Source organism: Pseudorca crassidens, chromosome 1 (genome assembly GCF_039906515.1).
Source record: "Pseudorca crassidens isolate mPseCra1 chromosome 1, mPseCra1.hap1, whole genome shotgun sequence".
Lineage (NCBI taxonomy): Eukaryota > Metazoa > Chordata > Mammalia > Artiodactyla > Delphinidae > Pseudorca > Pseudorca crassidens.
In genome coordinates this window covers 51,071,113-51,094,980 of record NC_090296.1, presented here as the reverse complement: position 1 = coordinate 51,094,980, position 23,868 = coordinate 51,071,113, and the positions used below count along the sequence as shown (strand labels likewise).

The window sequence follows — 23,868 nt, the reverse complement described above, 5'->3', positions numbered from 1 at the left end:
ATGGAAATAATCTGGGGATCTTTTAAAAGGTCTGAAGCCCAGATGATACCCCAGAACTAATCAAATTACAATCACTGGGGGTATGATTTTTTTAAGCTCCTCAGGTGATTCCAAGTGCAGGCAAGTTTGGGAACAACTGCGATCCCTGTGACTTTATGCAGATAGAAGCAAATACATAGGTACGTGCTCTTCTCTTCCTCCTTCTTACACAAATATCGGTGTACTCCGTACACTATTCTGCACCCTGCTGCTTCCTTTTTTTTTTTTGAGGGGGCCATGCCACACGGCATATGGGAATTGTAGTTCCCCGACCAGGGATCTAACCCACACGCCCTGCATTGGAAGTGCGGTGTCTTAACCACTGGACTTCTTTTAGTCAACAGTATACCATGGGGAACTTTCATCTTTCTGTATCTCTAGTTAGAAAGCTTGATTTTGTTTTTGTTTTTATAGCTGCATAGTATTCTCCTGTGTGGATATACCAAGTTTATTTAACCTTTCCCATACAGATGGCACAACACTTAGATTAAATGAATATCTTTGTGTATATATACATATGATTGCAGATCTATTTGTTGGATAAAATTCCAGAATTTGATTTCTGGTCAAAGGGTAATACATTTTGTAATTGTGATAAATGTTTATTTTGCTAGGGTTGCTGTAACAGAGTTCTATAAACTGAATAATTTAAACAACAGAAATGTATTGTCTCATAGTTCTGGAGGCTAGAAGTCTGAGATCAAGGTGTCAGCAGGGTTGGTTCATTCTCTTGGTTTTGAGAAAGAATCTGGTTGATGCTTGTCCCCAGCTTCTGGTGATTTGTTGGCAACCTTTGGTGTGTTGAAGCAACACTCTGATCTCTGCCTTCATAGTCACATAGCATTCTCTCTGTGTGCTTGTCTGTCTCCAAATTTTCCCTTTTTGTAAGAATACCAGTCATATTGGATTAGGACCTACCCTCATGACTTCATTTTAACTTGATTGCCTCTATAAGGACCCTGTCTCTAAATAAGGTCACATTCTTTTTTAATTATTCTTATGTTTTTATTTCTAGAAAATATAATTGTTTTGCCTTCTTAATTGCAGTAATTCCTACTCTGCTTTTGTCAATATTCAGTTTATTTTAAAAAATCTCTTTAAACTGCAGGGGACACTTACAATAATTAAGATGGAGGGTGTTAAGTTTTAAAAGACAATCAGTTTAAATAATACACATTTATATTTTGAATACAAAAGGCAGACATTAAAATTTGACAAAATATTTTATAATTCTCAAAAAGCATATCAGAATTCCACAGGGTAAGAAATAAGATTATCTTGGTCATGAAAAGGTACATAGATCAAAATACTCTCTAGAATATGAGAATTTGGAAAGGAGAATCTTAAACCTTTGAATTGTGGATTAATCAGATTTAAATAGAAACCAACTGTGATTATACTGTTGTTGATTTCTCTGACCCTACAAATTGATAACCATTAGTACTCTGCTTTGAGTAGCCAATAATGTCACATTCTAAATGCAGGGGATTAGGACTTCTATATATGAATTTTGTGGGGGACACAATTCAATCCATAACATTGGATTTTGCCAGCTTTTTCTCCAATAAAGTTGTGCTGTTTTGTGTTGTCAGTAATGGAGTGCTTCTTTGTCCACAGCCTTGCCAAGAATTTGCAGGCAAACTTAGATGTTTTGGGCCAAATTGATAGGTGAGATGTGATGCCTCAGTCTTATTTTAATTTTCATATATTTAAGGGCAATTTTTATTTCTTTTTCTCTGAACTGAAAAATAAATCCTTTGCTAATTATTTTTTATTTGATTGTTGGCATTTATAATCTTGACTTCTAGGAGTTATTTATTTATAAAGAGATTAGTGTTTGACTGTGACATATGAAAATATTTTTTCCAGGTTGTCATTTATCTTTTGACTTTGCATAAAGTGTGTTTTGCATGTATTAAACAGCTTCTTAAAGCTGTTATTTAGGTAAATTTATCAATAATTTCTTTTCTGGCTTCTTGACTTTGAGTCAATGCAAAGGTTTTTTCCACTCCAAGATCATAAACTAATTCTCACATATTTTCCTCCAGTACTTTTGTTATTTTTAAAAACATGGGAGGGATTCCCTGGAGGTCCAGTGGTTAGGACTCCACACTTTCACTGCTGAGGGCATGGGTTTGATCCCTGGTCGGGGAACTAAGATCCTGCAAACCGTGTGGCACAGCCAAAAAAAAAAGAACCAGTAAAAACCTGTGAATGGTATGAGATATGAATCCAAGTTTATCTTTTATTATTTAGTTTTTAAATTTTATAACTGGTGGTTTGTACCTCTTCATCCCTTCACTATTTCACCCATCCCCCACCCTTCCCCTCTAGCAACCACTAGTTCGTTCTCTGTATCTGTTTTTTCATATTTGTTCTTTGTTTTGATTTTTACATTCTACACATAAGTGAAAACATGCAGTATTTGTTTTTCTCTGATTTATTTCACTTAGCATAATATCCTCTGAGTCCATCCATGTTATCACAAATGGCAAAATTTCATTCCTTTTTATGGCTGAGTAATATTTCTTTGTGTGTGTGTGTGTGTGTGTGTGTACATACATACACACCACATCTTCTTTATCCATTCATCTGTTGATGGACACAGGTTGCTTCCATATCTTGGCTATTGTAAATAATGCTGCAGTGAACATTGGGTGTATATATCTTTTTGAATAAGTGTTTTCATTTTATTTGGTTAAATAGGAGTGGCATTGCTGGATAGTCTGGTAGTTCTATTTTTAATTTTTTGAGGAACCTCCATACTGTTTTCTATAGTGGTTGTATCAATTTACATTCCCACCAACAATGCATGAAGGTTTCCTTTTCTCCACATCTGTGCCAACACATGTTATTTCTTGTCCTTTTGATAATAGCCATTCTGACAGGTATAAGGTGACATCTCATTGTGGTTTGGGTTTGCATTTCCCTGACAATTAGTGATACTGAGCATCTTTTCATGTGCCTGTTGGACATCTGTATGTGTTCTTTGGAAAAATGGCTATTTAGGTCTTTCCCCCATTTTTTAACTGGGTTGTTTTTTTTTAACTGATGCTGAGTTGTTTGAGTTCTTTATATATTTTATATATTAGTGCCTAGTGGACATATCTTCTCCCATTCAGTAGGTTGCCTTTTTGTTTTATTGATGGTTTCTTTTGCTGTGCAAAAGCTTTTTAGTTTGTTGTGGTCCCATTTGCTTATTTTTGTTTTTGTTGCCCTTGCCAGAGGAGACAGATCCAAAAAAATATTGCTAAGGCTGATTTCAAAGAGTGTACTGCCTAAGTTTTCTTCTAAGGGTTTTATAGTATCAAGTCTTATGCTTAAGTCTTTAATGCATTTTGAGTTTATTTTTGTATATAGTATGAGAAAATGGTCTACTTTCATTCTTTTATAAGTAGCTGTAAGTTTTCCCAACATCACTTATTGAAGAGACTGTCTTTTCTCTGTTGTATATTCTTATGTTGTGGATTAACTGAGCATACGTGCATGGGTTTACTTCTGGGCTCTCTATTCTGTTTCATTGATCTATGTGTCTATTTTTGTACCAGTACCTTACTGTTTTTATTACTGTAGCTTTGTAGTATAGTTTGAAACCAGGGACCATGATACATTTAGCTTTGTTCTTCTTTCTCAAGATTATTTTGGCTATTTGGAGTCTTTTGTGGTTCCATAAAAATTTTAGGATTATTTGTTCTAGCTCTGTGAAAAAAATGCCATCAGTATTTTGATAAGGATTGCATTGAATCTGTAGATTGCTTTGGGTAGTATGAACATTTTAACAATATTAATTCTTCCAATCCATGAACATGAAATATCTTTCCACTTATTCATGTCATCGTCAATATCTTTCATCAGTGCCTTATAGTTTTCAGAGTACAGGTCTTTCACCTTTTTGGTTAAATTTATTCCTAGGTATTTTATTCGTTTTGATGCAATTGTAAATGGAATTATTTTCTTGATTTCTGTCTCTGATAGTTCATTATTAGTGTATAGAAATGCAACCGATTTATGTCTATTAATTTTGTGTCCTGTAACTTTATTGAATTCATTTATTAGTTTTTATAGTTTTTTGGTGGACTCGTTAGAGTATTCTATATATACAATCATGTCATCTGCAAATAGTGACAGTTTTATTCCTTCCCTTCCAATTTGGATGCTTTTTATTTCTTTTTCTTCTCTGATTGCTGTGGCTAGGATTTCCAATATTATGTTAAGTAAAAAAGGGGGCATCCTTGTATTGTTCCTGATCTTAGAGGAAATGCTTTCAGCTTTTCACCATTGACTATGATGTTTGCTGTGTGTTTGTCAAAAATGGCCTTTATTGTTGATGTGTGTTCCTTCTCTACCCACTTTGTTGAGAGTTTTTGTCATGAATCGATGTTGGATTTTGTCAAATGCTTTTTCTGTAGCTATTGAGTTGATTGCGTGATTTTTATCCTTCATTTTGTTAATATGGTGTGTCATGTTGATTGATTTGTGGATACTGAACCATTCTTGCATTCCTGGGATAAATCCCACTTGATCATTGTGTATGATCCTTTTAACGTATTGTTGAATTCAGTTTGCTAGTGTTTTGTTGAAGATTTGTGTATCTATGTTCACCAGGGATATTAGCCTGTAAGTTTCTTTTTTTGTAGTGTCTTTTTCTGATTTTGGTATCAAGGTAATGCTGGCCTTGTAGAATGGGTTTGGAAACTTTCTCTCCTCTTCAATTTTTTTGGAATAGTTTGAGAAGGATAGGTGTTAAATCTTCTTTGAAGGTATGATAGAATTCATTTGTGAAGCCATCTGGTCCTGGACTTTTGTTTTTTGGGAGTATTTTTGATTACTGATCAATTTTATTGCTAGTAGTCAGTCTGTTCAGATTTTCTATTTCTTCCTCATTCAGTCTTGGGAGATTGTATGTTTGTAGGAGTTTATCCAGTTCTAGGTTGTTCATTTTTTTGGCTTATAATTGTTCATAGTAATCTCTTATGATTTGTATTTCTGTGGTATTGGTTGTAACTTCTCTTTTATTTCTGATTTTATTTATTTGGGTCTTCTCTCTTTCTTTATTGATGAGTCTGACTAAAAATTTTTCAATTTTGTGTATCTTTACAAAGAACCAGCTCTTATTTTCATTGATCTTTTCTATTAGTTTTTTAAATCTCTATTTTATTTATTTCTTCTCTGATCTTTGTTATTTCTTTCCTTCTGCTGACTTTGGGCCTTGTTTGTTCTTCTTTTTCTAATTCTTTTAGGTGGATCATATGGTAATTCTATGGTCAACATTTTTTTTAAGTTAATTTAATTTATTTTTTATTTATTTATTTTTGGCTGTGTTGGCTCTTCATTGCTGCGTGCGGGCTTTCTCTAGTTGTGGCGAGCGGGGGCTACTCTTCATTGTGGTGCATGGGGTGCTTGTTGTGGTGGCTTCTCTTGTTGTGGAGCACAGTCTCTAGGCGCATGGGCTTCAGTAGTTGTGGCTCATGGGCTCTAAAGCGCAGGCTCAGTAGTTGTGGCGCACGGGCTTAGTTGCTCTGACGCATGTGGGATCTTCCTGGACCAGGGCTTGAGCCTGTGTCCCCTGCATTGGCAGGTGGATTCTTAACCGCTGTGCCACCAGGAAAGCCCCTACGTTCAACATTTTGAGGAGAACCAAACTGCTTTCCACAGTAACAATGCCATGTTATATTCCCACTATAAAGGTTCCAATTTTCTACATTCTCACCAACTCTTGCTATTTTCTTTTGTTTGTTTGTTTTATAATTGCCATTGTAATGGGTGTGAAGTGATATCCGTTGTGTTTTTTTTTCCCACCACGAGGGAGTCCTTTAATAGAGACGGGCGGACAGGGGACACAGCTCGGCCCTGCACCTGCAGTGCGGCAGCTCCTCCCCCACCTGGCGTGGCCCCAGGGTGGACACGGGAGAGGTGTGGTTTTAAAAAACACAGCGAGACCAATTCTTCACTTTCACAGAGAAGGGGAACTTGGGGGAGCCGAGTCCGAGCCCCGCCTCCAGCAGGAGGGAGCTTGCTGCCCGCCCCCCATCTGCACACGGCCAGGGCAGGAGCCCCCGGCTGCAGAGACCCAGCCACCCTACATCTGTCAGCGTTTCTACGCTACGTACACTGTTGTGCTGTAGAGGCCCCAACCCCAGCGTCAGCCTGAAGCCTCAGGTGGGAGGAGGGACGCCCCCAGCCCCTGCCACCATTGTGGTTTTGATTTGTGTTTCCCCAGTGACTGATGATGTTGACCATCTTTTCCTGGGCTTGTTGGCCATTTGTATATCTTCTTTGGAGAAATATCTAGTCCTTTGCCCATTTTTAAAAAATTGGATTGTTTTATCTTTTTGTTATTGAGTTGTAGGAATTCTTTACATATTCTGGATAGTAAACCCTTATCAGATATATGCAGTTTTCTTGTTGTGTTTTTGTCTGGCTTCAGTTTCAGGATAATGCTGGCCTCATTGAATGAGTTAGGAAGTGTTCCCTCCTTCTCAGTATTTTTAAATGTTTGAGAAGGGTTGGTATTAATTCTTCTTGAAATATTTGATAGAATTCACCACTGAAGCCATCTGGTCCTGGGCTTTTCTTTGTTGGGAGGTTTTAGGATTACTGATTCAGTCTCTTTACTTACTATATGTTTATTCAGATTTTTTATTTCTTCATGAGCCCCTTTTGGAAGTATGTGTCTTTCCAGGAATTTTTCTATTTCATCTAGTTTATACAGTCTGTTGGTATGCAGTTTTTTGGTATTCTCTGATGATACTTTTTATTTCTGTCTGTTATTTTTGGCTGTGTTGGGTCTTTGTTGCTGCATGTGGGCTTTCTCTAGTTGAAACTAGTCTCTAGTTTCAGTGTCCCCCTGTCACTGCTAATTTTAGTAATTTGAGTTTTCTCTACTTTTGTTTTAGTCAACCTAGCTAAAGGTTTGTCAATTTTGTTGATATTTTCAAAGACCCAACTTTTGGTTTTGTTGTTTCTCTCTATTGTTTTTCTATTCACCATTTTGCTTATTTCCCCTTTAATTTTTATTATTTCCTTCTGTTATCTCTGGGTTTAGTTTGCTTCTCTTTCTAGTTCCTTGATATGTATGGTTATATTATTGATATGAGATCTTTCTTTTTAAATTTGTGGGCATTTATAGCTATAAGATTCCCTCTGAGCACCACCTTCACAGTATTCCATAAGTTTTGTTTTATTCTGTTTGCATTTTCAGTCATTTCAAGGTAATTTCTAATTTCCCTTGTGATGTTTTTCACTCATTGGGTTGACAGATTTTTTTCTTTCTTTCAGCACTTTAATGACTTTATTACATTGCCTTTGGGCCTCCATTTTTCTGGTGAGAAATTCACTTATTTGTATTTATCCAGCTTGGAGTGTGCTGAGCTTCTGGGGTTGGTGGATATATATCTTTCATCAGTTTTAGGAAGTTCTTATTAATTAACAAATATTTCTTCTACCCATTTATTTGTCTCTTTTCCTTCTGGGACTCCTATTATATGCACATTAGATCATATGATATTGTTATACAGAGCTTGGGCTCCCTTCCCCGCCCCCGACTCTTTCATTCTCTTTGTTTTAATTTGGATACTTTTTTTTACCAGTTGACTTATCTTCAAGTTCACTGATCTTTTCCATTGCTATGTCCAGTTTCCTGTTATGACTATGTAATGAATTTCTTTATTTCTGACATCTTATTTTCCAATTTTTTGCATTTTCATTTCACTCTTTTTCATGGTTCCATGTCTCTGCCAAAATTACCTAGTTCTTCCTGCACATTGTCCACCTTTTACAGACTGGTCTGTTACTATTTCTACCATAGTTATTTTAAAGGCTGTGTCTAATAATTCTAATATCTGGGCCACCTTGGAGTCAGCTTATATTGACTCTTTCCTCTCTTGATCATGGGTCACTTTTTTTGCCTTTTCTTATACCTTGTAATTTCTTCATCATTTGACAGACATTCTGTATGAAAGAACAGTAAAGTTGGGAATAAACAATATTTCTTTCCAGAAAAGGACATGCCCTTTTTTTCCTTTTTCAGGTTGCTAGAGTGGGATTTAAGTCAGTCTAATCTATAGTTGATCTGTATCTGGGCTTTGTTGCAGCTTTAGTTTGATTCAGTTTAACCACTGTCTTCAAATGTTCTCATGCAGGACCAAGACTTTCCTTTGCTACAGTCCCATGTTTGAGCACTAGAGAGTGTCTAGAGATTTTGAACAGTGCTTCACAGCTGAGTACCTACTTCTCAGAACTGTGGGAGATCTCTCCTTGTTTCATAGCCTACTTGTGTTGCTAGGGAGTTCTCTTTGCTCTCCAATCCCACTTTATACTTTCTGTACCTTGAGAGATCTCTTTCAGCACTGCCCCTCCCCCCCTGGCCTTTTGAGGGCAGCCACCCTGTATGCTATAACGGCTTGGCATGCCTCTGAGGTGTTTCTGTCATCCTGCCCAGATCCCAAACTTTAGAGTTGATAGCTCAGATTGCCTCAAGGAGAGTTGCTCAGCTCTTCTCTGCTTCCAGCTGTTGGTGACTGACCCTGAGCCCTCCCTAAAGACTATGTGAAAAAGTTGTTCAGTAGGTTCAAGCTCCCTCTGTGGCTGAGTTTCTTAAGATTCTAATTTGCTATGCCAGCCTACATGTGACTGTTAAAATTTTGGGTGGCTTCTTTTACAAACCCAATCTGTGCTGGATTCTTTCTCCTCCTGCTGTTACATCAGGTATGAAAGCAGCCATGGGCCTCTTCTCTCCTACTGCGATCTTATCACTTTCTGGAATTAGTTCATTTAGGTCTCTTTGCTCCCATAGCTCTTTGATTTTTTTTTTTAAACAATGGTTTTGTAGTTTATATGGCTTGTTTAGGTTGTGACGGAAATGATGTCTTCCAACTTTCTGTGAACAGACTGAAAGTAGAACTCCTAAAGTGTGTGCTTTGTTTTGTTTTTCAGATTAATATATTTTGGTGGCTATGGGTGTAGGAGACACAATGAACTCCAAGATTGTTTTGATGTTCATGATGCGTCTTGGGTAAGAGAGTAATCCCTGTTTACATTTTCCTCTAAGTTACTGTCACGTTACAGTCTTCAGAAATAATGAATGCAGTTTTTCTCATTTTAATTTGCTGTAATTGATATTATGAAAAAAATTGTATTTTCTCTCTTTTGAATTTGGATTCAGTTGCAGGAAGTTCTCTCACCTAATTATATCAGCCTTCATGGCTACTGGCAGAGTAATGTCTTTTCTGATGCCATTAATCACTTATAGCTGCTTCTGTTAGAAAACTAGTGGCTTTAGCACAACTTGGAAAAACTTTGTTCTTAGGTAACCGCAGTGGCTGTTGCTGACATACACCTCCTTTTAGGTATGTCCACCAGAACTATTCATAGCTCAGTCTGGCTTCTGTATGAGAGTGAGTAAGTTGGTAGTCATATTACTTTTTCTATTTATTCTTACTGGTTAGAGAATAAATTATTATTAAGGAAAGAACTCATGACTTATAAAAATGAAATCTTTTAAAAGATAACTTTAAAAACCATTGATCTCACCACCAAGATACACAGTAACTCTTCAGTTTTACCTTCTAGTAGAATGTATTATTATTATACATTATTAATGTAAAGGTATATATACAGTTCATGTATATCTCTTTGTATATAGGTATTTAAAAATTCTCCATAGTCTTTATTTAGACTATGTGTGAAATTAATACATGCTAATTAATAAAACTGAATGGTTTTTAAGTGTTAAAAATGGTTTACATGGTTTTTGAGTTTTTAAAATGAAATATCTTTAAAGTTTTGCTACTTACAGTATTACTGATAATTTTTAGTAATATAACTTCCCATTAATTATGTCTACTCATCAGTGAAATCTCTCATTTTTTTCTCCTCTAGTACAGTTAGGCTAATGATCATGTCCTAAAGTTTATGGTGTACAGGTAGATTTTTTCATTTAGATTCTAAACTAAGTAAATTATGTAGTTTATTTGGCTTGTTTGACAAGTCCTGACAAAAATGAATGATATATTCCTGACATATAACATAAAACTGGTACAGAGGTAAGCTAGAATAGTGGTAGAGGATTTCAGCAATGCAGAAGATGCTAAATACAGTCTAACTGCTAAATCTTTGCCTTGCCAATAGTTTCGTCTTCCTAGAAGGCAAGAGAGTGAGCATAAGTTTGATGCATAAGAACAAGGTGCTTGGTTAACTAGAATTGATTGGAATTTTTTGGAAAAAGGAATCATTGTTCCCTAAAGTTTCTAACAGCAATGATTAGGAATTCTGAACCTGTACTTTAGGAAAAGAGATTTCCAAATGTAAATATCATTCTGTTCTCTGAAATTTTAAAAGAGATATTCCTTTGAGAGAAGTGGAAAATTGTCAACAAGCAAAGTTATGACTCATGCAAGCAATACTAAGAGAAGGAAAGTTGCCAGGTGATGCTGCTATGGCTTAGGGACCACACTTTGTGAGCCACTGGTATATGCATTAGCTTTACGACTGTGGTTACACTGGTGTATGCGTTAGCTTTATGACTATGGTCACACTTAACTCTATTTCTGTAAAAGTGCCTATTATTTCACCAGTAAATATGCAGTGAAACTATAATACTAATCTAAAAATTATAAAAGCTTTTAAAAATATTTTTAAAATCTCTTTTTTAGGAAGAGCAGATATTCTGGGGATGGCATAATGATGTTCACATATTTGACACAAAGACACAGAGTTGGCTTCAACCAGAGATTAAAGTAAGTATTGTAAAAAGTCACCTTTATGTTTGTATACTCATTAATACTTTTAAAATCTATTTCTTTTACTGAGTTATTGGATTTCAGTAATTGAGTTTGTTATCATATACAAAGGGGTTCTCTTATGAGAACTGTTATTAGTACTTTTTTTTTTCATTTTAACATCTTTATTGGAGTATAATTGCTTTACAATGGTATGTTAGTTTCAGCTTCACAACAAAATGAATCAGTTATATATATATACATATGTTCCCATATCTCTTCCCGCTTGCGTCTCCCTCCCTCCCACCCTCCCTATCCCAGCCCTCCAGGCGGTCACAAAGCACCGAGCTGATCTCCCTGTGCTATGCAGCTGCTTCCCACTAGCTATCTACCTTACGTTTGGTAGTGTATATATGTCCGTGCCTCTCTCTCGCTTTGTCACCGTTTACCCTTCCCCCTCCCCATAGCCTCAAGTCCATTCTCTAGTAAGTCTGTGTCTTTATTCCTGTTTCACCCCTAGGTTTTTCATGACATTTTTTTTCTTAAATTCCATATATATGTGTTAGCATACGGTATTTGTCTCTCTCTTTCTGACTTACTTCACTCTGTATGACAGACTCTAGGTCTATCCACCTCATTACAAATAGCTCAATTTCGTTTCTTTTTATGGCTGAGTAATATTCCATTGTATATATGTGCCACATCTTCTTTATCCATTCATCCGATGATGGACACTTAGGTTGTTTCCATCTCTGGGCTATTGTAAATAGAGCTGCAATGAACATTTTGGTACATGACTCTTTTTGAATTATGGTTTTCTCAGGGTATATGCCCAGTAGTGGGATTGCTGGGTCATATGGTAGTTCTATTTGTAGCTTTTTAAGGAACCTCCATACTGTTCTCCACAGTGGCTGTATCAATTTACATTCCCACCAACAGTGTAAGAGGGTTCCCTTTTCTCCACACCCTCTCCAGCATTTATTGTTTCTAGATTTTTCGATGATGGCCATTCTGACTGGTGTGAGATGATATCTCATTGTAGTTTTGATTTGCATTTCTCTAGTGATTAGTGATGTTGAGCATTCTTTCATGTGTTTGTTGGCACTCTGTATATCTTTGGAGAAATGTCTATTTAGGTCTTCTGCCCATTTTTGGATTGGGTTGTTTATTTTTTTGTTATTAAGCTGCATGAGCTGCTTATAAATTTTGGAGATGAATCCTTTGTCAGTTGCTTCATTTGCAAATATTTTCTCCCATTCTGAGGGTTGTCTTTTGGTCTTCTTTATGGTTTCCTTTGCTGCGCAAAAGCTTTTAAGTTTCATTAGGTCCCATTTGTTTACTTTTGTTTTTATTTCCATTTCTCTAGGAGGTGGGTCAAAAAGGACCTTGCTGTGATTTATTTCATAGAGTGTTCTGCCTATGTTTTCCTCTAAGAGTTTGATAGTTTCTGGCCTTACATTTAGGTCTTTAATCCAATTTGAGCTTATTTTTGTGTATGGTGTTAGGGAGTGATCTAATCTCATACTTTTACATGTAGCTGTCCAGTTTTCCCAGCACCACTTATTGAAGAGGCTGTCCTTTCTCCACTGTACATTCCTGCCTCCTTTGTCAAAGATAAGGTGACCATATGTGCGTGGGTTTATCTCTGGGCTTTCTATCCTGTTCCATTGATCTATCTTTCTGTTTTTGTGCCAGTACCATACTGTCTTGATTACTGTAGCTTTGTAGTATAGTCTGAAATCAGGAAGCCTGATTCCTCCAGCTCCGTTTTTCGTTCTCAAGATTGCTTTGGCTATTCAGGGTCTTTTGTGTTTCCATACAAATTGTGAAATTTTTTGTTCTAGTTCTGTGAAAAATGCCAGTGGTAGTTTGATAGGGATTGCATTGAATCTGTAGATTGCTTCGGGTAGTAGAGTCATTTTCACAATGTTGATTCTTCCCATCCAAGAACATGGTATATCTCTCCATCTATTTGTATCATCTTTAATTTCTTTCATCAGTGTCTTATAATTTTCTGCATACAGGTCTTTTGTCTCCTTAGGTAGGTTTATTCCTAGATATTTTATTCTTTTTGTTGCAGTGGTAAATGGGAGTGTTTTCTTGATTTCACTTTCAGATTTTTCATCCTTAGTGTATAGGAATGCCAGAGATTTCTGTGCATTAATTTTGTATCCTGCTACTTTACCAAATTCATTGATTAGCTCTAGTAGTTTTCTGGTAGCATCTTTAGGATTCTCTATGTATAGGATCATGTCATCTGCAAAGAGTGACAGCTTTACTTCTTCTTTTCTGATTTGGATTCCTTTTATTTCCTTTTCTTCTCTGATTGCTGTGGCTAAAACTTCCAAAACTATGTTGAATAAGAGTGGTGAGAGTGGGCAGCCTTGTCTTGTTCCTGATCTTAGTGGAAATGCTTTCAGTTTTTCACCATTGAGGACGATGTTGGCTGTGGGTTTGTCATATATGGCCTTTATTATGTTGAGGAAAGTTCCCTCTATGCCTACTTTCTGCAGGGTTTTTATCATAAATGGGTGTTGAATTTTGTCAAAAGCTTTCTCTGCATCTATTGAGATGATCATATGGTTTTTCTCCTTCAATTTGTTAATATGGTCTATTACGTTGATTGATTTGCGTATATTGAAGAATCCTTGCATTCCTGGAATAAACCCCACTTGATCATGGTGTATGATCCGTTTAATGTGCTGTTGGATTCTGTTTGCTAGTATTTTGTTGAGGATTTTTGCATCTATGTTCATCAGTGATATTGGCCTGTAGTTTTCTTTCTTTGTGACATCCTTGTCTGGTTTTGGTATCAGGGTGATGGTGGCCTCATAGAATGAGTTTGGGAGTGTTCCTCCCTCTGCTATATTTTGGAAGAGTTTGAGAAGAATAGGTGATAGCTCTTCTCTAAATGTTTGATAGAATTCGCCTGTGAAGCCATCTGGTCCTGGGCTTTTGTTTGTTGGAAGATTTTTAATCACAGTTTCAATTTCATTACTTGTGACTGGTCTGTTCATATTTTCTATTTCTTCCTGATTCAGTCTTGGCAGGTTGTGCCTTTCTAAGAATTTGTCCATTTCTTCCAGGTTGTCCATTTTATTGGCATAGAGTTGCTTGTAGTAATCTCTCATGAGCTTTTGTATTTCTGCAGTGTCAGTTGTTACTTCTCCTTTTTCATTTCTAATTCTATTGATTTGAGTCTTCTCCCTTTTTTTCTTGATGAGTCTGGCTAATGGTTTATCAATTTGGTTTATCCTTTCAAAGAACCAGCTTTTAGTTTTATTGATCTTTGCTATCGTTTCCTTCATTTCTTTTTTGTTTATTTCTGATCTGATTTTTATGATTTCTTTCCTTCTGCTAACTTTGGGGTTTTTTTTGTTCTTCTTTCTCTAATTGCTTTAGGTGCAAGGTTAGGTTGTTTATTCGAGATGTTTCCTGCTTCTTAAGGTAGGATCGTATTGCTATAAACTTCCCTCTTAGATATGCTTTTGCTGCATCCCATAGATTTTGGGTCGTCGTGTCTCCATTGTCATTTGTTTCTAGGTATTTTTTGATTTCCTCTTTGATTTCTTCAGTGATCACTTCGTTATTAAGTAGTGTATTGTTTAGCCTCCATGTGTTTGTATTTTTTACAGATCTTTTCCTGTAATTGATATCTAGTCTCATAGCGTTGTGGTCGGAAAAGATACTTGATACAATTTCAATTTTATTAAATTTACCAAGGCTTGATTTGTGACCCAAGATATGATCTATCCTGGAGAATGTTCCATGAGCACTTGAGAAAAATGTGTATTCTGTTGTTTTTGGATGGAATGTCCTATAAATATCAATTAAGTCCATCTCGTTTAATGTATCATTTAAAGCTTGTGTTTCCTTATTTATTTTCATTTTGGATGATCTGTCCATTGGTGAAAATGGGGTGTTAAAGTCCCCTACTATGAATGTGTTACTGTCGATTTCCCCTTTTAAGGCTGTCAGTATTTGCCTTATGTATTGAGGTGCTCCTATGTTGGGTGCATAAATATTTACAATTGTTATATCTTCTTCTTGGATCTATCCCTTGATCATTATGTAGTGTCCTTCGTTGTCTCTTCTAATAGTCTTTGTTTTAAAGTCTATTTTGTCTGATATGAGAATTGCTACTCCAGCTTTCTTTTGGTTTCCATTTGCATGAAATACCTTTTTCCATCCCCTTACTTTCAGTCTGTATGTGTCTCTAGGTCTGAAGTGGGTCTCTTGTAGACAGCAAATATATGCGTCTTGTTTTTGCATCCATTCGGCCAATCTGTGTCTTTTGGTGGGAGCATTTAGTCCATTACATTTAAGGTAATTATCGATATGTGTGTTCCCACTCCCATTTTCTTAATTGTTTTGGGTTTGTTATTGTAGGTCTTTTCCTTCTTTTGTGTTTTTTGCCTAGAGAAGTTCCTTTAGCAGTTGTTGTAGTTGTGGTTTGGTGGTGCTGAACTCTCTCAGCTTTTGCTTGTCTGTAAAGGTTTTAATTTCTCCATCAAATCTGAATGAGATCCTTGCTGGGTAGAGTAATCTTGGTTGCAGGTTTCTCTCCTTCATCACTTTCAATATGTCCTGCCAGTCCCTTCTGGCTTGCAGAGTTTCTGCTGAAAGATCAGCTGTTAACCTTACGGGGATTTCCTATGTGTTATTTGTTGTTTTTCCCTTGCTGCTTTTAATATGTTTTCTTTGTATTTAATTTTTGACAGTTTGATTAATATGTGTCTTGGCGTATTTCTCCTTGGATTTATCCTGTACGGGACTCTCTGTGCTTCCTGGACTTGATTAACTATTTCCTTTCCCATATTAGGGAAGTTTTCAACTATAATCTCATCAAATATTTTCTCAGTCCCTTTCTTTTTCTCTTCTTCTTCTGGAACCCCTATAATTCGAATGTTGGTGCGTTTAATGTTGTCCCAGAGGTCTCTGAGACTGTCCTCAGTTCTTTTCATTCTTTTTTCTTTATTCTGCTCTGCAGTAGTTATTTCCACTATTTTATCTTCCAGGTCACTTATCCGTTCTTCTGCCTCAGTTATTCTGCTATTGATCCCATCTAGAGTATTTTTCATTTCATTTATTGTGTTGTTCATCATTGTTTGTTTCATCTTTAGTTCTTCTAGGTCCTTGTTAACTGATTCTTGCATTTTGTCTATTCTATTTCCAAGATTTTGGATCATCTTTACTATCATTATTCTGAATTCTTTTTCAGGTAGACTGCCTATTTCCTCTTCATTTGTTAGGTCTGGTGCATTTTTATCTTGCTCCTTCATCTGCTGTGTGTTTTTCTGTCTTTTCATTTTGCTTATCTTACTGTGTTTGGGGTCTCCTTTTTGCAGGCTGAAGGTTCGTAGTTCCTGTTGTTTTTTGTGTCTGTCCCCAGTGGCTAAGGTTGGTTCAGTGGGTTGTGTAGGCTTCCTGGTGGAGGGTACTAGTGCCTGTGTTCTGGTGGATGAGGCTGGATCTTGTCTTTCTGGTGGGCGGGTCCACGTCTGGTGGTGTGTTTTGGGGTGTCTGTAGACTTATTATGATTTTGGGCAGCCTCTCTGCTAATGGATGGGGTTGTGTTCCTGTCTTGCTAGTTGTTTGGCATAGGATGTCCAGCACTGTAGCTTGCTGGTCGTTGAGTGAAGCTGGGTGCTGGCGTTGAGATGGAGATCTCTGGGAGATTTTCGCCGTTTGATATTATGTGCAGCTGGGAGGCCTCTTGTGGACCAGTGTCCTGAAGTTGGCTCTCCCACCTCAGAGGCACAGCACTAACTCCTGGCTGCAGCACCAAGAGCCTTTCATCCACACCGCTCCTTAATTTGGGATGATTCATTGTCTATTCAGGTATTCCACAGATGCAGGGTACATCAAGTTGATTGTGGAGCTTTAATCCGCTGCTTCTGCGGCTGCTGGGAGAGATTTCCCTTTCTCTTCTTTGTTCTCACAGCTCCCAGGGGCTCAGCTTTGGATTTGGCCCCGCCTGTGCGTGTAGGTTGCCGGAGGGCGTCTGTTCTTTGCTCAGACAGGACGGGGTTAAAGGAGCCGCTGATTCGGAGGCTCTGGCTCACTCAGGCCGGGGGTAGGGAGGGTCACGGAGTGCGGGGCGGGCCTGCGGCGGCAGAGGCCTGGGCTAGCCTGAGGCGCGCCGTGCGTTCTCCTGGGGGAGTTGTCCCTGGATCCCGGGACCCTGGCAGTGGCGGGCTGCACAGGCTCCCCGGAAGGGGGTGTGGATAGTGACCTGTGTTTGCACACAGGCTTCTTGGTGGCGGCGGCAGCGGCCTTAGCGTCTCATGCCCGTCTCTGGGCTCCGTACTTTTAGCCGCGGCTCGCGCCCGTCTCTGGAGCTCTCTTAAGCAGCGTTCTTAATCCCCTCTCCTCGTGCACCAGGAAACAAAGAGGGAAGAAAAAGTCTCTTGCCTCTTCGGCAGGTCCAGACTTTTCCCCGGACTCCCTCCCGGCTAGCCGCGGTGCACTACCACCCTGCAGGCTGTGTTCACGCAGCCAACCTCAGTCCTCTCTCGGTGCTCCGACAGAAGCCGGAGCCTCAGCTCCCAGCCCTACCTGCCCCATCGGGCGAGCAGACAAGCCTCTCGGCTGGTGAGTGCCGGTCGGCCCGATCCTCTGCGCTGGAATCTCTCTGCTTTGCCTTCCGCACCCCTGTTGCTGTGCTCTCCTCCGCGGCTCCGAAGCTCCCCCACTCCGCCACCCGCAGTCTCCGCCCGCGAAGGGGCTTCCTAGTGTGTGGACACTTCCTCCTTCACAGCTCCCTCCTGCTGGTGCAGGACCCGTCCCTATCCTTTTGTCTCTGTTTATTTTTTTCTTTTGCCCTAACCAGGTACGTGGGGGGTTCCTTGCCTTTTGGGAGGTCTGAGGTCTTCTGCCAGCGTTCAGTAGGTGCTCCGTAGGAGTTGTTCCACGCGTAGATGTATTTCTGGTGTATCTGTGGGGAGGAAGGTGATCTCCGAGTCTTACTCTTCCGCCATCTTCCTCATCTGTATCAGTACTTTTTTTAATCACATATTTTTCTCCAGGCTAAACTAAGGTTTTCTAGAAAAATCTAAAGAGGCGCCGTCATCATTCTTTACCCACACGTGTAATGCCCTGATTTAATGAAGTCTCTTAAAAAGTCCTTGTGTAACAAAGTCCATGATTTTAAAAAGCCCATGTTTCATAAACCCTCGAAATCTTAATACTCTTTCATCTGCTAGTGAGCAAACACAAATTCACATTAGTTTACGCCATTAAAAAATTCTCACATAGCTGGGAAGTATATTTTGAAGTGGCTCACACAGTGGAAGAGCTACAGGGACCAGGACCTTAGGAACTGGAGCCAGTTATCCAACACCATCACAATATTTGCATCTCTCTGTTGGCTTCTCCCTGCTTCTCTGTGTGCTAGCTTTATTCTGTCTACTGCAGACTGTCCAGCTCATTTAGAAGGGAATATGGCCCTGGCTACACCAGCAGATCTTTCTATTGGTGCTGTATTCTGTCAATGTCTATATCTTTGTCCTAGAAAAGGACTCTGGCTCTACTTAGGCATGTTCCTACTCTATATGAGTCCCTGCTGCCAAGGGGATGACTGGCCAGGTCTGAGTCTCAGGTCTGTCCCTAGGGGAGCAAGGTATTGTGATTGGTCAGCTCAACGGAACTGTGCAGAATAGAATGCTGAACAGGCAAAACCAAATTTCTGTCCACTAACATGCACATATGACTAAATTTCCTTGCAGTTCAGCTTCTGTAGATGGTAGTGAGGGAGGTTCTGTGCAAAATAGCAGGTGTTACAAGGTTTGACCCTTCTCAGCATCGTCTTTTTCCAAGCAGTGCTTTTCAGGTTTTCAGTGCTCTTCTGTTCTCTTCTAATTTTGGAACTGATCAACTATCAGTCGGTCATATTTGTTGATTGAATTTTCCTGCAGTCAGCATTTTAATGTTAAGATTTATGTATTAATGAAATAAAAGCATCTTATCTCTGCTAAAATAATTTCGTATCAGCAAGCAGGTGGAGAGAAATATTATTGAGACTGGATCTACTGAAACTCATCCTGGATCTCTTTCAGGCCTCTTAACGCTCTGCTCCCTTAGAGAATAAGCAAGAGTCTGGAGCTACTGCAGGCATATTTTTAGAATGTACTCCTTGGGATAAGTGAACTGAGGTAGCTTATAATTAGTTCTTTGGACTTCAGGTCTTCCTGTTGTGATTCCTTCTCTCTCTCCTTACCTTAATCCGTACCCCTTCCCCCCTTCTGCACCAACAGCCTAACGGGCACTGACACTCTTTCAGTTAGTGTTTAACAGTATTTTCACTGTGATTTCTCTGATTATTTCTTCAAATAAGTTCTTACATTGTTTATATTATATCTGAAGGTTTTTCTGATGTGGTTGCAGCTAGAATTTGTTCCCTTTATTTTTTAGAGACATTCTTAAATTAATTAATTGTTCCTAAATATCTGCAGCAAAAGGAAAGGTAACATGGTAGAGTGTTAGAGTTATTGCTGTTGAAGTTGAAGAAACTGGTTGAAAAGACCTGTGTACTTTTAGATAAGCCATATAATGTCATCTGTTAAATGGAAAGTTGACAGTGTTTTCCTACATGGGACTTATAACCCTATGAGAACAGTAGAATATAATAGTGGTCTTTGGGTTATTTTCAGTATTTCAAATGACCTCATAAGCACTGTGCATTATTTATGCAGTTAGCCACATAGGCTAATGCAAATGCCATTACTTTGTTTTTGTTTGGACCGGTATGAACTTAGTTTATTCAGAAGCTTTGGTTGGATATTAAATGTATTTCATAAATAAAAAAGGAGAAAGTCAATATTTATTTCATAATGAATGTGTATATAGTAGAAGAATTTTTCCAGAATTTCAGATCAGGGATGGGGCAATAAAACTTTTGTTTTGTTGGAAGTATTGGGAACTGCAACACAAATGGTTCTTTCTCATTTATGGTTCTCTCTCATTTATTTAAGTGTTATATAGGTAATATCTGAATTATTTCTTACCATTTTGACCTCATAATTATTCAAGTAAAAAATTCTAGGAGGTTATGATATTGGATGTAGTGCTTAAATTTCCTGTGCCCCCATTTGGTAGCCAATGAGCTGAAAATGTTGGGTTCTTTCAGAACTTGGAATTAAATACATACACAGAAGTACCCACCATGAACACATGGAAATTATGCAGAAAATTCTTCCTTCAAATCTTATTCATTAATCTACCCATTATACCCTCTCTTTTCCCACCAACCCCAAACTTCTCTGAAGAAAAGTTCTGCTATATTTATTCAAAGTAAAGTATAAAGAAGTATTATCAGTTAATGTGAAGAGTTTTAGTAAGAGCTAAACACTGGCTTAAGCCAAGAATGAAGTTCTTATTGTGGAATTTGAAGCATCAAGAGTTTTGGGGGGCAGATTGATTTTTTTTAAGTCTCTGAGATCATCACACAGTGTACTGCTCACTCATATTAATATTAACTCTGTGTGTGTGTGTGTGTCTCTGTGTGTGTGTATGAGTGAGAGAGAGAGAGGGAGAGAAAAGAGAGAGGAAAAGGGAGGAAAAGAGGGGGTGGGATGGGCAAGGGAGAGAAAGAAAATGTTTTTAAATATTTATATATGTATATATATATATATATATATATATTTTTTTTTTTTTTTTTTTCCTGTACACGGGCCTCTCACTGCTGTGGCCGCTCCCGTTGCGGAGCACAGGCTCCGGAAGCACAGGCTCAGTGGCCATGGCTCACGGGCCCAGCCGCTCTGCGGCATGTGGGATCTTCCCAGACCGGGGCACGAACCTGTGTCCCCTGCATCGGCAGGTGGACTCTCAACCACTGCGCCACCAGGGACGCCCTAAATATTTATATTTTAAGCTAAAATTTATGTGAAAATTTTTTTCTTTTTTTTATACATTTATTTATTTATTTTGGCTGCGTTGGGTCTTCCTTGCTGTGTGCGGGTTTTCTCTAGTTGGGGTGAGCGGGGGCTACTATTCGTTGCAGTGCACGGGCTCCTCACTGTGGTCTTCTCATTGCGGTGGCTTCTCTTGTTGCGGAGCACGGGCTCTAGGCGCCCGGGCTCAGTAGTTGTGGCGCATGGGCTTAGTTGCTCCATGGCATGTGGGATTTTCCCGGACCAGGGCTTGAACCCATGTCCCCTGCACTGGCAGGCAGATTCCCAACCACTGCACCACCAGGGAAGCCCCTATGTGAAATCTTATTTTGCCAAATAGTGTCAGGCATTTAAGAAAAACACTTTAAAAAGTAAAGATCAGGGACTTCCCTGGTGGTCCAGTGGTTAAGAATCTGCCTTCTAATGAAGGGCACGTGGGTTCAATCCCTGGTTTGCTGTGGGGCAGCTAAGCCCTCACACCACAACTACTGAGCCCGCATGCCTCAACTAGAGAGCCCGTGTGCCACAATAAAAGATACTACATGCTGCAAATAAGACCCAACACAGCCAAAAAAAAAATTAATTAATTAAAAAAAAATAAATCAGTCAATATTGTAAAAAAAAGTAAAAATCAGGGTGAATAAATGTAATTCCTTAAGAGTAGTATTTGTCTATAATTATTACTATTGAGAACGAGCTTTTGCATTAAGGTTTTGAATTAAGTTACATAGGTAATGGTAACTTAGCAGTCAAGTATTTCTCATACTGAGCATAGGAATGTGACTTCATTATAGATGTTTCAAGCCTTTGCTCTCCATTTTCTGATCTCTGCTTGCAGGGTGGTGTTCCACCGCAGCCACGAGCCGCGCATACGTGTGCAGTTCTCGGAAATAAGGGCTATATCTTTGGCGGACGAGTTTTGGTTAGTGATTTTTATGAAAATGGTCTTTAATCTTTGATGCTTCTTACAAAAATTGATCCTTTGATTTTGTGGAATAGCTGAACATTCAAATAGTCTAGAGATTAAAATGTCATTCAATAATAACTTTTTAAAATCTTCTATTCCCTAAACGGACCATACATGAGTAATCACAGGTGATTATAAATCATATTTTAATGGGGGAGAATCCTTCACTTCAGTGATTTATCAGAAAAGTTTAATTTCTTATTATCTAAAGCTTGTTAGTTTAAACTCATTTTTCCCTTCCCCCTTTACACATTAATTTGGTAGCTCTATGCTAATTTTATTAATGCTTAGCATTGTTTCCCAATATATAAACTTCTGATGTTAAGTAAAATAGAGTTAATCCATTTTTAATCTGAATTTATTTTAAAACCAAAATTTTAGCCCATGAAATATGTAAAACACTGACCAATTTCATACACTTTTATTTTAGCAAACTAGGATGAATGATTTGCACTATCTAAACTTAGATACCTGGACCTGGTCTGGAAGGTAAGTTCGAAATTTAAGTATGTTTTAATCTGTAGGCATTTTTGTGTGTGGGGTGTGTGTGTGTGTGTGTGTGTATGTGTGTCTGCCTGCACAGACGTGTGCACACATGCATGGTATAACCTAAACTTGGATCTGTAAAACTGAACTGATATTTTCTTCCCCTTCAGATTTTTTGCTTAAGCAAGGAATATATAGATTTCAATATAGAGTTCGTTCTTTAACTGGACTATATAAAACATGAGAACACTAGCAGTTGAAAATTGATTATGTAAAAGTACTGGTTTTATACTACATATTCTTGAGGACTGGTCAGTAGAACAAATGAAGTTTTAATGGGGTCATCACAGGTCAACAGATAACCGAGTGAGTCAAATTCTGATTTTATTGCTCATAATATATATTTAGCAATAGAATAAATATATTTAGCTATCAATTCAGCTGTTCATGTAATGATTTGGAATCAGACCTATATATTTTGCCAAAGTATAAATACTATTAAAAATAAAACCTCAAAAGGGCTAGAAGAAAATATAGCAGATTATCTTTAAAATCTTGGCATGGAAAAAGCTTTTATAAAGATGATATAAACCCAAAATTCACAAAATTAAAAGACTGATTGATAAGACCATTTAAGAATTAAATATTTCTGTGTAGAAATATATACCACAAAAAGTTAAAAAGCAAATTGGAAAATGCAAACAAAAAACAAACTAGAAGTAATATTTACAGTATTTGTAACCAAAAGGGCTAAGATTCATAAGAACTCAGAAAATCAGTAAGAAAAAGACAAACAGGCCAATAAAAGTGAACAAAGAACATGAAATGAGCAAATTCATAGAAGAAATACAAATATGCAGAAATTATTTTTAAAAGATGTCCAACTTCATAAATTATTAAAGAAATTGAAATAAAAATAATAGTTTTCACTTACCAAATAAAAATAATTACAAATGATCAGTTTGTGCTAGGTTGTAAAACAATTAGTGGGAGTTTAAATTGGTATAATTTTCTGGAAGGTAGTCTGGTAATATGTTTAAAATATAAAATGGAATTTCTACTTTGATCCAGAATTTCTCCTAAGACAAAAATTGGACAAGTGTTTATATGTGTGTGCATATATGTATGTGTGTGTGCACACACAACAAAGATGTTTATTGCAACATTATTTATAAAAGCAAAAACATGACATCAACCCTCATGTCCGTAAGTGGGGGTTGTTTAAATCATGGTGCATTTGCCCAATGAGCTGCTGTACTTCCATTACCAAAGGACAATATGCTTCATGGAAATATTCTGAAATATATTAGTTGAATGAAAAAAATTGAACAGAGTATATGATCCTATTTGGATATTTTTAATAAATGTCTTTATATGTGCATTAAAGTTAGGAGAGATATATACCAAATTATTAATGTTTCTTATTGCTGGAGGACAGGATTATAGGAGAACTGTCCCTTTTAAAAACTATTTTTGTGGTTGTTGAATGTGTTGTAACGCAAATGTTTTTTATAGTTAACAAAAACAGTAAAAATATTTCCATTTTGGAAAAAATAAATTACATCTTCTACCAACGGCCCATGTTATTCTGGAGCATTCCGGAATGTTGGAGAATGGTGTGACCTCACCTCCTAAATTAGTTAAAGTTTTGTGCTTATGGTTTTGTTTTGTTTTGTTTGGCTGCACCACGTGGCATGTGGGATCTTAGTTCCCCGACCAGGGATCAAACCCATGCCCACTGCAGTGGAAGCATGGAGTCTTAACCACT

General features: G+C 37.8%; 1 protein-coding gene across 5 annotated transcripts in view; it reads left to right on the top strand.

Annotated features, from left to right (window-relative positions):
• Positions 1 to 23,868, top strand: part of KLHDC1 (kelch domain containing 1) — a 61,690-nt gene that overhangs the window by 13,142 nt on the left and 24,680 nt on the right. For all 5 annotated transcript variants that reach the window (XR_010943135.1, XR_010943134.1, XM_067736666.1 and 2 more), the window contains 4 exons: positions 8,974 to 9,052; positions 10,692 to 10,775; positions 21,486 to 21,569; positions 22,045 to 22,103. Coding sequence is in view for 3 of the 5 variants with exons in the window: in XM_067736666.1 (XP_067592767.1) it covers positions 8,974 to 9,052; positions 10,692 to 10,775; positions 21,486 to 21,569; positions 22,045 to 22,103 (306 nt within the window). In the remaining 2 variants the exon portion in view is untranslated. The remainder of the gene's footprint in view (positions 1 to 8,973; positions 9,053 to 10,691; positions 10,776 to 21,485; positions 21,570 to 22,044; positions 22,104 to 23,868) is intronic.